This window comes from Neopelma chrysocephalum, unplaced genomic scaffold (genome assembly GCF_003984885.1).
Source record: "Neopelma chrysocephalum unplaced genomic scaffold, ASM398488v2 Primary Assembly neopelma1_84, whole genome shotgun sequence".
In the NCBI taxonomy this organism is placed as follows: Eukaryota; Metazoa; Chordata; class Aves; order Passeriformes; family Pipridae; genus Neopelma; species Neopelma chrysocephalum.
Genome location: NW_020897746.1, coordinates 5,717,496 through 5,731,956, shown reverse-complemented (window position 1 = coordinate 5,731,956; position 14,461 = coordinate 5,717,496). Strand labels below are relative to the sequence as shown.

General features: G+C 60.7%; 2 protein-coding genes across 2 annotated transcripts in view; one reads left to right on the top strand and one right to left on the bottom strand.

Annotated features, from left to right (window-relative positions):
* The window catches only part of TMEM104 (transmembrane protein 104), a 56,993-nt gene extending 47,706 nt beyond the window's left edge, over positions 1-9,287 (top strand). The window contains exon 12 of the transcript XR_003535553.1: positions 9,277-9,287. The gene's annotated coding sequence lies outside the window, so the exon portion shown is untranslated. The remainder of the gene's footprint in view (positions 1-9,276) is intronic.
* GRIN2C (glutamate ionotropic receptor NMDA type subunit 2C) lies at positions 66-14,461 on the bottom strand. Its single transcript, XM_027691395.1, has 13 exons — positions 14,305-14,461; positions 9,799-10,222; positions 7,625-8,220; positions 6,977-7,091; positions 6,260-6,471; positions 5,962-6,130; positions 5,487-5,640; positions 4,048-4,173; positions 3,734-3,963; positions 3,388-3,548; positions 2,657-2,844; positions 1,918-2,150; positions 66-1,536 (listed from the first exon to the last, which is right to left on the bottom strand). The coding sequence occupies exons 2-13, from the start codon at positions 10,204-10,206 to the stop codon at positions 151-153; spliced, it is 3,978 nt and encodes a 1,325-aa protein (XP_027547196.1). The 5' UTR covers positions 10,207-10,222; positions 14,305-14,461; the 3' UTR covers positions 66-150.

Here is a 14,461-nt window from a genome sequence, read left to right as displayed (position 1 = left end):
CGGGACCCGCCGAGCCGCTTGGAGCATCCCACTGCCGACGGTGCAGGACCCCGGGAGAAAGGAGCCCGGCCGGGAGCCGCTGGCTGGCCCGTGGGGACACCCGGGCAAAGGGCAGGCAGAGGGGTGCGGGCACCCCCCTTGTCCCCCCCATCACACCTCCGACTCCAGGCTGGAGACCCGCCGCCAGGACCCGCCGGCGCAGGGACTCGCCAGCCCGCGGGCCACCAGCGGGTCCCTCCTCTCCGTGCCCACCGCCCGCAGCAAGGCCAGCTCCCCGCGCCTCCCGCAGTCTCTGCAGCCGCCGTCCCAGCGCGCGGACCCCCGGCCGCAGGGGTGCAGCCCGGGGTGCTCCCGGGGCGACGGGGACCCCCGCGAGAGGTGCCCCACGAAGAAGGGCAGGTTGGCGTAGGAGTTCATGCAGGCGTGGGGCGCGGCGGCTGTGGCGGCACGGGGGTTCTGCCGGCAAGCCTCCCGGTAGGACGGCAGCCTGGTCACGGGCGAGCGCGGTGCCAGCCGGCCGGCGGCCTGCGGGCAGCGGGGGCTGCAGCCGTAGCCGGGCTCGGCTTCGGGGAACAGGTCGGGCACGTCGGCGCGGGCGGGCGGGCGAGTGGCACCGCAGCGCCGCAGCCCCCCGGGACGCCGCTTCTCGCCCCGCTCCCCGGGAGCCCTGGCCGAGCTCGCCCACCGGCTCAGCTTCTCCCGCTCCGCCTCCAGCCGCGCCGCCTCGCCCCTGGCTCTGCAAGTCCTGGTGACTTTGGGGAAGGCTCCTCGAGAGCAGGATGGAGGCAGGCTGCTCACATCCCGCTTCTTCTCCGCTGCCGAGAGCAGCCGGGGCAGTGTCCCCGAGCCCCCGTGTCCCCCGTCCCCCTGGAGCAGGGGGTTGTTTTGCGGCCGGTCCCCCCGCCCCGACGGCCGCTTGTGCTCCCTGTAGATGTCCGGCGGTGGGAGGTCCCTGGGGGATGTGGGGGGCGGGAGGGGAGCCCCGATATGGTTCCCCACCAGCACCTGCTCCCCATAATCCCCCCCTGCGGAAGTCTTCACCAGGAGGTGGGGGAATCCCGTGAGGGTTTCATCCCCTGCACAGCCACCCCGAAACTTCACGGGGTGTAACAGGCGGGGGTGCTCGTTTGCCCCTCTCCAGTTCTCCTCCCCGTGCAGCCGGGAGTCCACGGGGATGGGCTGGGGCAGCGGCAGCCCCAGGGGAGCACCCTTGGGAGCGTAGGCTCTCCCCATCCTCTCGGTGGGGTGCGGGCCAGAGGAGGGGGCCCGGTGTGCGCCGGTGCTGTTCTGCACCACGAGCTGGGGTGTCCTCAGGGAGAAGGTGGTCTGGAGGCGCTCACTGTGGTTGCTCCAGTCCTCGATGGTGCGGGTGGCCTGCTCCAGGGAGCCGCCCACGCTGGCTGTCGTCACCATCTCCTTGGCCGCCTGCAGCATCTTCAGCACGTTGGCCTGGGCCGAGCTGGCCGTGACGTCAGGTGTGGGTGCCCGCCCAGGGCTCCCCATGGTCTGCACCCCATTGAAGCAGCTGTAGATGCCCTGTGGGGAGAAGTGGGGGGACCCCCACCATCAGCAAGGTCAGTGGGGTCCTGCCCCTATGAGCCCACCCTGCTGAGCCAAGTTCATGCTGCTGAGGCTGAGGTGGCTTGACAGCTCTGGTGTCCCCTCCCCAGCATCCCCAGCACTGCCAGGGTGAGTGACACCATCCTCCATCACCCGTTTCCCCAGGGATGCTAATACAGATGGCTAAGCCCTTTCCCCAACAGCTGGCTTTTCTCCACAAGAGCTCACATCAGCACAAACATCTCCAGTCCCTCCTGTGTGGGTTGAAGGGACAATGCCCACCAAACCATGCCCAGCCACGTGACACCATGAGGGGACATTTGGTCCCCTCGAGAGCCCCCTGGCAGCATCCCTCACCCTGCTGATGGCCAGGAGGAAGTCAAGCTTGTGGGACTTGGGGACAGAGTGACGCAGCTTCCAGTAGACGAGGTGCTCCCAGGCAAAGACCAGCAGGCTCAGCCCCATGGCCACCAGCAGCATGTAGAAAACCCCGGCCATGTTGTCGATGTCCAGCTTGCTGCTCATCACCTCGTTCTTCTCATTCTGGCAGATCCCCGACAGCCAAACTGTCTCCAGCTTCTGGGTGTCACCTGGGGCCGGACACACACAGGAGTGCGGGGGTGAAAATCCACCCACAGGAGTCATCTTCCCAAGCACATCCCTTGCTCATGCCCACCCCACTGTGGCTGGAAGAGGAGAAAGAGACCCCCAAGCCCCAGGAGCTGTAATAGTCTTGTACTTGCTGTTGCCCTTGGCCTGAGCATTCCACCAGTCACTTGTCCTTCTCCAGGCCCTGCCTTTCTCTGTCTCCCACGTGCCAGCCGTGCTTGCTGTCCCCTTCCCAGGCTTCTCCTTCTGACCCTTGGATTTTGTGCACAGCTATCTCCAAGATTTTACAACCCCAGAGGGAATGACGCCCCCCTGCCACCGCCAGCATCCAGCTGGAAAAATGCCGCTGAATTTAATATCCCCTGAGAGGAGGTGGTGGAGGAGCATCCTGTGAGGAGCCATGGAGGCTGCACAGGTTTTGGGGACCAAAACCCTGCTCCCTGGATTAATTTGTAGGGTGGGGGTTGGGTGAGGATGGGGCACCCACCGTCTCCCAGGAACTGGAGCAGGGCCAGGTCAATGGCCCGCTTCCAGCGCGAGTCCTTCTGCAGGGCGATGCCGTAGCCCGTGGTGGCAAACACCTTCCCGCTGCCGATGGTCACCAGCTTGCAGCCCTCGTCCTTGCCCGCCATGTAGTTCAGCACCGCCGCATCGTAGATGAAGGCATCCAGCTTCCTGGGAGGAAGGGGGGGGGGGGTCTGAAAGTCCTTTTCTGGGGGGTTGTGCTTCTCTTGGGGGAGCTCCACCCCTTTCAGACAGCTGTAGCCCATCTGGAGGGGGCTGAGTTTTCTTTGAGGGTCCCCGCCTTGTCTTGGAGAGCTGTAACCACACTTGGGGGGAAGCATCCAACTTGGGGGCTGTATCCCATATGGGGGAGCCATATGGATGCCATATGGATATACAAACAGGTTGTATCCTGTTTGGGGGTCCCGTATGCCATGCAGGGAAGCTGCAGAGAGCCATATCCCATCTGGGAGAGCTGTACCCAGCCTGGGGGGCCCACATCTCACTTGTGGGGGCTTGTACCCCAGTGTACCCACAGTTGAGGAATCTCTACCCCATCTGGAAGGTCCTGTACCCCATTCCAGGGAGCCATAGTTCATATGGGCGTGCTGTATCCCATTTTGAGGAGCTGTACCCCAGCTCTGGGAGCCATACCCCATTTGGGGGAACCATACCCCATTTGGGGGAGCCATACCCTTTTTGGAGGAACCGTACCCCATTTTGAGGCTGGTGAGGGCATCCTCCACAGAGCGCTGGTTGTACTTCACCATGTGGGTGTGCATGTCGGGGTAGTTGCTGCGGATGTTCCTCTCGGTGCTGCCGTTGGGGACGGTGCCGAAGCGGAACGGGGGGTACTGCTCCTGCGGCTTCTGGAACTGCAACGGGGAGCCCCAGGGAGTGGCATCACATGGTGTCCATGTCCCTGCCATGTCCTCCCTCCCCACAGCCAACCCTCCACCCATCCAGCCGGCTGGCAGTGATGTGCAGCAACCCCCACCTCAAAAAAAACTTACTATTCTTAGGGATTTTTTAGGATTCCCACCCCAGCCATCAGCCCCACCTTCCTGTCGCTCAGCCCCGACACGGTGTCAATGTACTGCTCCTGGATCATGAAGGCAGCCAGGTTGGCCGTGTAGCTGGCGAGGAAAATGACGGCGAAGAAGGCCCAGATGAGCACCATGATCTTGCTGGTGGTGCCCTTGGGGTTCTCGATGGGCACCGAGTTGTTGAAGACCAGAGCCCACAGCAGCCACACCGACTTGCCAATGGTGAAGGTGGGACCTCCTGGCCCTATGGGGACATGGGACAGAGGGGACAGCTGTGAGCTAGGCTGGGGATGTGTCCCCCCACCCAGCTCCCACCTCCCCAACTCACTCTTGCCACTGGTGAGGTTCTGGTTGTAGCCAACGGGGCTGAAATACTCGAACACAAAGACGGTGATGGCCACCACAGTGAGGCACATGACAAACATCATGACCCACACGGCCGGGCTGTAAGGCTCTGCAAGGCAAGTGGGGCTCTGTCAGCCCCCTGGGACACCCCCTGGGGATTCCCAGGAGCCCTCCCCAATGGATGGGGCTCGTCCTCCTGAATATTGTTCCTCTTTGGAGAGGAGACGGGGACTGGCAGCACCATGGCCAAGCAGCTCCACAGGGAATCAGGAGGGAAAGGGGATGCTGTGGGATGGGGGGGATGCAGCCACACTTCCCTGCCTAGGCAGAATCAGGCTCTCATCAACAAGGAGATGTTAACAAAATGCTGCCCATCTCCAGGGTCACTGGCAGGAGGGTTTCCCATGGGAGTGCAGGTTCTCCCCTGTGATGGCTCTGGCCACAGCACTGTGCCTTCATCAGGCCTGGGACCAACCTCCCAGCCCCATTAGCCCCTGTGAAAGCCCCCCGTGAGCTGGGGTGGGCCATGAGCCCCCTGCCTGCCCAGGATGATCTGGGATGGAGCAGCAGGAGCAGTGGGGATGCATCCGAGCCGTCAACATGCGGCTGCTGAAGTCCATTTGTCAGCGCGTCCTTCGCTGTCAGGGAGGAGAGGCCTCCCCTGATGGGGATGCGGCTCGTTAGTGCAGAAGCAGAAGACACAGGGACTGCAGACCCCGGCCCTGCCAAACCAGGACAGGATGCTCCATCTGACCCCATGGCCAGTGAAGGTGACCCTGCTTTGGGGGCAGGTCAGACCTGCAGCGTCAGGGGGACAGGAGGAGGAAGATGTGCCCAGGCTGGTGCTGTCCCACCTTCCATGGCATCCCTGGCACCTGCACCCACCTACACCCTCCCACACAGGAGCCCATCTCCAGCTGAGCTGGGACATCACTGCTGTACCCTTGCTGAGAGCCTCAAGCCCTGCCCAAGCACTCAGGCTGAATTTCCTGACGACCTTGGCCAGTCTCCTCCCCTTCCAAGGCTGCAGCTTTGCTAGTTTAAAACTCATTAAATAAAACTTCTGGCACTGGCGATTTCCTGGCTTAACCACTGGTCCTGGTGATGATGGCAGAGACACAGCAGGGCTCTGAGGTGGAAAATCCCCCCAGCACCCTGTCCTCCCTCCTCCACACAAAAAAATGAAGAGGAGAAAACCACCGAGCCCAGCCTCCACCTCCCAGCCTCCATCTCCATAATAAAAGGATTATTCAGGCAGGGAAGGAGGAAGCCCCAAAGCCGGCAGCACAATCTCCTTCCCTTATGACTTAGGCTTTTTTTTTTCTTTTCTTAAAAGTTATTAAAACTGAACAATATTTCCAGTGCGCATTTATGGGAAGCATGGGATGAACCTGTGGACAGACAGGGGCACACACAGCTCACCCAGGAAGGCAGAGGGGGAGACGGTCCCATTGCTCCTGGCCACCATGACGCTGATTCCCGTCTCCACGAAGGGCACGGAGAAGTCCACGATCTCAGAGCGCTCCTCGTTGATGGTGAGGGAGCCAATGGCCATGTCTGCACGCTTGTAGTACACCTGGAGAAGGGGCAGATAGGCTTGGGATGGGCAGAGGGACAGGCAGAGGTACCCAGACCACCTTCCCTGGGCATTCCCTCATCTCCAACTCCACCCTTAATTTCTGCCTTTTTAAAAAAAAATATTAGCTTTTTAAGTGACCAGTGGCACAAACACAACCTGCTGTGGGGTTGTAAATGTTTGCCTGACTCCTCCTTCAAGGAGGAGCTCATGCCACGGACAGCCTGATCCCATCTCCATCAGGAAAGGCCCAGGTCAGGGATGAGTGGTGCCCTGCAGGGAGGGTCAGAAATGGGGGGTCCAAGCCATGCCCAGCCCTACCTCACCAATCATGCCATTCCAGACCCCACGGACGATCTTGCCATGTTTGCCATTGGTCACTAAGTAGAGGTCATAGGAGAACTTCACGGCCTTGGCCAGCTTCTTCAGGATGTCAATGCAGAAGCCCTTGCAGCACAGCTTGGTGTAGGGATCCACGAGGCCATTGCCACTGGAACCGCACCGGGAAAAGCGGGTTGGACCAACCAAAGATGCTTTGAGCACCCTGGTGCCCCCCCTGGGCCCTCCACATGCCTGGGAAACAGTGGCCAAAATTTCTGAGCTGCATCCCCCTGCTCACCTGCGGGAGGAGTTGGTCTGCTTGCGGCAGGGCACCGTGTTGCGCACGCAGACCCCGGTGCTGGGGTCCGTGTTCTCCACGATGACAAAGGGTCTCTCCTCCAGCGTGGCCACTGTCAGATGCCGGTTATCGACCACGGGCTGCATGTAGGAGCCGTAGCGGGGCCACACCGGGTACTTCATGTGGATGATGCCTTTCTCCCACTTGCCCACCTGCCCACGAGGGAGAGAACACAGTCACCCTGGCGAGGGGCTGTGGGGGTCACACAGGGTCCTGTGTCCATCCTCCCCATACCCTGGTGATCCCCATCTCAGCATCCCTTTCCCCACACACCCATGGAACACGGTGTTCCTCCTGGGCCCCAAGCACCACATTTGGGTGAGCACAAACCTGGCCAACCTTCACAAAAAATACTTTCAAACTAACAAAAAAAAACCCCTCCACACAGCTTTTTTCAGGTCTCCAGAGGTGGGCAGCTGCATTTTTGGCTTTTTTTGGAACTTATCAGAGAAATTGCAGGAAAAACCTGACAGTTCTTGGTAGAGCTTTGGTGCCCATCGTTGCCACAAAGCCCCACTATGGGTACTTTTGGGTACCAGCCATTGGTTTTGCATGGGACAACCCACCCCAGGGTGGGACCTCAGCCTGTGCATGGCCCCAGGCTCACCCTTCCCAGCCACCCCACAGTGCCTGTCCCGGGGGGCCTGGGGGTCCTACCATCTCCCAGAGCCGGTGCGGGTTGAGTGTGATCACCACCATGGTGGGCCTGACCAGGTAGCCACCTTCATTGAAGGAGAAGTCCCTGTGCTCCCACGTCACATTGAGGAGGTGCCTGGTGGGACACAGAGCCCGTAAGCCCCTGCCTGTGCAGCCCACCCACGTACAGCCCTCCTCCTTCTCCTCCTCCTCTTCCTCCAGCTTCAGCTGTGCTGCCACAGGTCTCATGGAGAGATGCGGGGCTGAGAGCTGGGGACCAGATTTAGCCCCTACTCAAGGGGCAGAGAGGAGCTGGAGAAAGCTCTGCCAGCAAGGAGGCACTGAGCATGGCCCCCTGCAGGGCTGAGGGTGCACAGGCTGCCACAGCCACCCTGAGATGCCACCTCTGCACTGCAAAGCAGAGCTGTGAAACCCCCTGAGCCTCCCGAGGGTCCCAAGCTACAGAAAAGCATAGGAAAAGGCAAGGGCTGCTCTGGGGGGATGCTCCAGGAGAAAGCCAGCCAAGAGGCATGGACCACCAGCTGCAGCCCACAGCCAGCATCAACCCCTCTGCCCTCCAGCTCCATCCCCCTCCTCCCCTGCCCCTTCCCTCTCCATTTCCCCATTCCCCGCATTTCATACCCATCCCAGGGGGTCCCCCAGCCTCACCGATAGAAGCTTGCGTTGGTGGCAGTGGCCCTGGGGGGGGTCCAGCAGTCCTGCCCCACCTCTGGGAGGTAGCCATGGGCACGGAAGAAGCTGGCTGCCCCCATGGCAATGATGGCCACCCCATCCCGCACCTTCTGCCGCAGGCTCAGCTTCCAGCTCTCCGTCACCACGCTGATAAGGCCGACGGGGAAGGAGGCGGGCGGCACCTCCATGTTGCCCACTGTCAGGCTGGGCACGATCCAGACGTATCCTGGCCCCACAAGGCCGGCTTCTTCTGCCATGGAGAAGAGGTACTCGGCCTCCTCCCGTGAGCAGTACACGATGAGGACCTGGGCATCAATCTGCCGCAGGAGCCGCTGCGTCCTGGAGCTGCTCTGCTCCTGGCTCATCTCAAGGGTGAGCACGTCCTGCAGCTCCCAGCCAAAGTAGCTGGCATCCGTGAAGGAGCGGATGACGTCCAGGAAGATGTTGTAGCCCGGGTAGAGGCTGGTGATGACGGCGAAGGAGCCCCAGTCGTATTCCTCCAGCACCTTGAAGATCACCTGGATTTGCTGCTCGATGGAGACACCCAACTGCAGGAAAGCTGATCCGGGCTCCTGTGGGAGGAGAAGGGGTCAGGGGCTGCACTGGCACTGTGATCCTGTTCGAGTGTGCCATTAACTGGTGTGGTCCATGGGCTGGAGACACCCAAAATGGGACTCATCCACCTCCAAGGAAGCTCATCCCATGTAAAGCTTCAAGTCCTGCAGCTTCACATCTGTTTCTCAGCTTATTAAACAAAAATTCATCCATCCTCCAAAGGAGATCAACAATTTCTCCTTAAACCAGGAGAAGAAGGTGGGCAAGAGCTCTGCCAGGAGCATAAATCCCATCCCGGCTCCGACTCACTACCTGCAGCCGGAGCCTGTGTGGCTCCTTCCCTCCCACCCCACCTCCCCGGCCATCTGGCCTCTCATTAGCAAACCTTAATTGATCTGATTCTGTCTTAAATGATTCAGCGAATGGCATTTGCCGAAGGTCACGTGCAGGCAGCAGGGTTTTGCCGCCCAGACCCCCTCCACCTCCAGAGAAGTAGTTTGGGGTGAGCCCCAGGGGGTTACAGACAGAAAGCAGGAGCTGCTGGGGACTTTGGATCTGTGGGAGGAGGAGGTCGAGCCTTCAGACAGGTCCCTCCACTGAGCCCAAAATACCCAAACCCTGGACAAAGCTGCAGAAAAACACACAGACCACAGCAAACCATGGCTATTTTTCAGTTGCTCGGGCTCCATTTGAGCCCTCTGCCCCCACACAAGTCCACTGCACCCACTCGAGCCCACTGCACCCACTGCCACCCACCCACAGCGAGCAGCAGCTCAAGGTGGTCCAGGAGCACTAGTGGGTGCAGGCAGAGCTGCAAAGGTGCCATCCAGTGGGGTTGGACCCCAAGCCACTGTGCAAGCAGAGCATAAAAACCATGCCCTGAGGAGGAGCAGAGTCCCTAGCCATGGGGAAGAGCAATCACTAAGACCCCTCCAGTGCCCAGGCTGGGCAGGGTGGGACAAGCAGCCACGAGGAGATAACCCAAATCTCTTTGCCACAGCCCATCACCACATGCCCAGCACCCTCCAGCCTGCCTCCAGCTCTCCCTGCCACAAGCGCTTCCAAGCAGGCAGGTGACAGTGACCGACAGTGTCTGATGCCAGCGAGGAGCAGAGAAGCCAAAAATCCTGTTTTGGGTGTGGTGCACCTGAGATTGCTGCCACAGCCAAGCGAGGCTCCTCCGTGCTGCCCACCCGGCCATTTCAGGGCTGGATCCAGCCCTGGCAGGGCAGGAGGAGGATGGGGTTGTGACAATCCTGCCACTGCCCCAATAGTCCCAATGCCACCAGCCCAGCACTCCATGGTGGGCACAGCCTGGAGGGGATGGGACACAGCACACCAGGGAAGGTCCCTCCAGGGGCCACTGAGGTCCTCTCCCATGTCCCATCAACAGAGCCCCTCCTTGAAGTCCCCACTCTATCCCACCACCCATTGGCCACACTGCCACAGCCACTGCCTACTCCTGCTCGTGATCCCACCCTACACAGCACAGCAGCTCCTCTGCCCTCCAGCATTCCACATCCCTTAGCTACCCCTCTCTAATAACACCTCATTTCTCTCATCCCCCTGGAAATAACCCCCAGTGAGTGCCTCACCTTTGGGGTCAGGACCACTGCAGACCCCCCGCTGATGCTGATGATGGGGACCTGGGTCTGGGAGGAGATGAAGTCAAGGATCTGGGCCACGGCCTCCGTGCCCACGTTGTCCTCAAAGACAATGCCGTGGATCTTGTGGCTGGCAAGGATGTCGCAGATCTGGGTGAGGAGGGTGCTGGGGTTGGTGTTGTTGACGACGACGGTGATGGGGTGGATTTCCAGGGGCATGTCCAGGAAGCTCTGGGGGCTCAGGCGGGAGCGGATGTGCAGGGGGTAGGACGTGCCCCCAAACACTATGGCCACGTTGACCACCGGCTCCTCGGGGCCCGGCAGCAGGAGGTCCGTGAAGGCAGCCGAGCAGCCCAGCACCATCGACAGTAGCAGAGTGTGCGCCGGCGCTCTGCCCATGTCCACCGCCGCGTCCCTGCCAGCACAGCACACAGCCCCTTGCATCCAGCCGCCCACCAGGACCCCCACCCCACTCACCCCAGCCCTCCTCACTGCTCTGGGGCATCACCAGTGTGTGTTGACCCCAAAGAAAGAGGGGACCATCATCCTTTGTTCGCTGTGTGTGGTGAAGGAATGACCACGGGGTTGTACTCACCACCCACTGTACACCCCAGTGTCATGTGCCTTGTCTCCAGTCCTATCAACCACTAAGCCTTCACAGATGGTCCCCTCTTCCCATCACCACCCCCTCCCCATCCCACTACCACCGTCCCCCTCCCATTGCCCTCCCACCCCATCCAAAAGCCACCACTGCCGCAATGGTCCATGTTATCCCTTCAGCCAGGGACAGGGACAGCAGCAAGAGGTGACAGGAGGGGCTAGCAGTTCCCTGGTGCCTCTGTCTGCAGTGGACAGCCACCTTCAATATTTAAAGGCTTTGCCCTTGAGGGAGGGTTCAGCTCTTCACCCCCCATGTTGAGATTTTGCAAACCACACAGTCACGGGGGCAGCCGGTCCCCTGCCTGTCCCTCGCCCATCACACTACCTCAGCCCCTCCTCCGACACAAAATCCCAAACAAAGCACCCGTCTGGCTTCTTATTCCCAAGTTTACCCCCTAAACAGCATCCTTCAGCTTTCCTCCTTCCTGCCTTTACCCCCCGGTGTGTGTCCCCTGCTGGCACTGCCCACCTGGCTGGGACACTCACTGCACTGCGTCTCTGCCGGCTGCACCCCAAATCCAGGCTCTCAGGGGCTCTTTGGGCACGTCTTCCCTGCCAGGTCCCCAATTCCCCGCCGCCACTGGGTGCCTGTGCTGCAGCAGGTGGGGTGACAATCCCTCGAGGGGGGGCAAATCCCTGCCTGCAGCGATGCACCCACATGCTGGAGCTCACCCCTTCCTCAGAGCCTGTTGGCAAAATCAACCCACAGCCAGGGGCATCCAAGCCCCTCTGAGCCTCGTTGTCCCCAGGGCCATCATCCCAGTGCCACACTGGGCAGCGGGGAGGGGGACGGGCAGCCCTGCGCGGTGGTACCAGCCACGCGCCGGTGTCACTCCATGCAGCAAGGTGCCAGCTGGTGCTCGGAAACATCACTCGCAATTAAAAGCTGCTGTTGCTTAACGTGTCCCCAGCACAGCCAGAGGAGCCTCTTGCTGAGTGGGTCCCGGATGTTTTTGGGGTCTGGGCTGCCCCGGGGAGCTGCACCCCAACATCCCACTGTGCCGCAGTGACGGACAAACCCTCGGCAAGCTGCGAAAACGCTGCCGGCATGTTGGACTGAAAACGCAGGAAATAAACCCAAGGGCTGCCTGGCTGGGCACCTTGCAAGAGCTGCTCGGTGTGGATTTGAGCACCTCCGAAGAGACAGGGAACACAAACCCCACACTTCTCTCCTGGACCCCATGGGAAAGCTCAGGCACCTGTCTGGGCACTGATGCTCACCGGGCAGGATGTCTCTCAGCCAGATCCCAGTTTCAGCAGGGGATTATCCACCCCCAGCACCCACCACCATCCAGGGGGTTCACTGCATCCCCCACCCCACCACACATCGCAGCCGGCCGAGCCGCAGGAGCCACGACGCCACACCGATGGCTGCAGCCAGGGCCCCTTGGCCAGAGAGGGCAGCAGGTGAGTCATGCCATGCTGGCAGCGTCCCACGCTCTGGCATGCCCAGCTCAGTGGCGGGGCAGCCTGCACTGCCTGCTCCTCACTGCGAATTCCCAAGTATTTTTAGTCCCATGATAAATAATTCATCGGGAATCCGGCATCAGCTACCCGAGCAGAGAGGAAGGGGAGCAACACACCACCCAAAACAAACAGAACCACTCTTGCAGCAGCATTGCCCGTCTGAGCCCTCCTCAAGGACATTTAAATATACTCTGGGCCCTCATGGTGGCTGATTGGGTTTGCTTGTGCCAGTCCTGGCACCTCACCCATCCCAGGCCCGTATCCTCCTCTTCCTCAACCCAGCTCTTCCCCATGCTCAGGAACCTCTTCTAGCACCAAATAATCCAGGCAGAGACCAGCAAACGCCTCCTGTGATGCCAAGCTCTGTCACCAAAGGGGTTGCCCCGCTCCCGGCTGTGACTGGGGACAGGTTTGAGGAATCCGGTTCCCCATGGACCAAGCCACAGGTGGAAAGCATCCCCATCCCTCACAGCCAGAGCACAATGGCAACGGCAGAGGGGAGGTGGGCATGGGCACCTCACATCCTTCAGCCAGTGCTGAGGCAACCAGGGGAATGAATTTCCATCCTTCCCAGGAGTCCGGTGCCACCAGCCAGAGCCAGGCTGCTCACCACAGCCCTTGGCAGACACGGAGGAGGATGGCAGGGTTCAGGGCCAGAGAGCCCCTGGCTGGCAAGGGCTCCATGCACAGGTCGGAGCCAGGGCTGCTCCAAAATGGCCGGATTTGGGAAGGAAAGGTCAGCCAGCTCCTCCAGCCCAGCCAACACCGTTTGTTTCCAGCATGTTTTTTCTACAACTGAGCTAGAGGGGTGCAGAAAAATGTGGGGTTTTTGGGGGAATGGCAGATTGCAGGAAAGAGCCAGAGGCTGAGGAAGAAACTGACCCCACCCCTGAGCTACTGCCAAAGCTGGGGCTGTTCTTGGGCTCAGCACGACATAGCGAAGCCCCCATGGACTTTAAAGAAAATCTGTATTTTCCAACCCCTTGTAGCAAGCACTGTGGAATTGCTCCCTTGGGAAAAGACCTTCCCAAAAGAGCGGTTTTCCAGCTGGGTGAAGGGCCAGTGGCCAGGCTGGGGCGGGAGGAAGGTGGCCATGGCCAGGAGCCTGGGCAGGGCAATGCCACCTCCTGGCAGCCTCCCCTGGGACTAGAGGACACCACAGAGCTGCTCAGTGGCTTCGGCACTTGCTTTCTGCTGCTTTGGGGCAGTTTTGAGCAGGTTAACCCTCTTCCTGGGCACACCTTCCTGGTGCAACAAACTCATGGAAACCTCCTGCTAAAGGCACAATCAAGCCCTTACCTCTCACCAGCCCCTGAAATGTCATTTTAATGCAACAGGGAAAGTTTACTCCTAATTTTAAATCTCTTTTTTGCCCTCCCTCCCTTCCCTGGTCTGAGAGGGGGAATGCTCATGCAGATATTTTGACCTCAGGAAAGGGAGAAATAAAATCCTGAAATATCAAAATATCACTCAGGAAATAGAAACCTTATCCCCCCAGAAAGAGCTTCTGAGCCTGAAATGAGAGGGAAAGCACAGCCTGCGCCAGGAGATGGGGAACTGCTGCTGATGGACGGAAAGGACAGAGCGAACCCGAACCTGGCGGGAGCCACGCGGGGAGGGGAGGGGGCACAAGGGGGGGCACCGGGACGTGCCAAGGCTTGTCATTGCCCCCATGGGGACATCCCTGTGGAGCAAGAAGACCCCGATGGAGCCCCCCGGAAGGAGAGAAAGCAGCAAAACCTCCCCAAAGCCAACTCGTCACTATCCCTGTCCCCATGCAGGAAGGGGATGACTCGGGAGGGAGAAGCACTGGTAGCCCCGGCAAGCACCGTCTCCTTTCAACCTTCATCCTCCACCACCCAGCATCACCCTCCTCTTCCTCATCACCCTCCCCTTCCTCGCCCGCACCTCCGACAGCAACAGTTGCGGGCCGGGGGCTGCGGGCCGGGGCGATGGCGAGGGCCCCGCACACGCACGCACCCAAACGCAGCTTAAAAAGGTCGAATATGGATTAACCAAAAATAAACGCCAAGTGTCCTGCCTGCCGCTGGGTTACGCAAGGTGGCGGGGGGGGACACAGGGCTGGTGGCACCCAGGGAGGTCTCCTCAATTTTTCCTGTCTCCCACTCCCCCAGAAACCCCCCAGCACGGCGCCCAGGATTAAGGCTCATTTCCGTCCCGTGCCCGGGATGGGGAGCGGGAGCTCTGGGGATGCGGGGGGATGCTGAGGTAGGGGGAGATGACCAGGGCAACCCCCTACCAAAAAAAATCAACGACCCCCACCCCATCCCTAAAAGTTGCTGGCGGCGGTGGCGGGGCGACAGCGGAGTCCGTCGGGCCCCGGTTGCCCCCAGCCCGCCCGGTACTTACGGGACCGCCGCTGCTCGGTGCCTACATGCCCCGCGGCTCCGGCGGGGCTCGTCCCACCGGGGGCTCTGCTCTTCTCAACCCTCTTCTGCTGCGGGGCAGCCCCCCGGGGCGGGCTCGGCCCCCGCCGCGGCTGGCGGGGGGCTCCGGCGGCCGCCGT

Bases quoted from the DNA above. Each gene is read 5' to 3' on its own strand.
- GRIN2C (XM_027691395.1), bottom strand. From the start codon at position 10,206: ATGGGCAGAGCGCCGGCGCACACTCTGCTACTGTCGATGGTGCTGGGC. The intron at 6,472-6,976 runs GTAGGACCCCCA...CCTCGTGGGCAG, and splicing joins CGCACCGGCTCTGGGAGATG to GTGGGCAAGTGGGAGAAAGG. The intron at 3,549-3,733 runs GTGGGGCTGATG...TCCCCGTTGCAG, and splicing joins CGGGGCTGAGCGACAGGAAG to TTCCAGAAGCCGCAGGAGCA.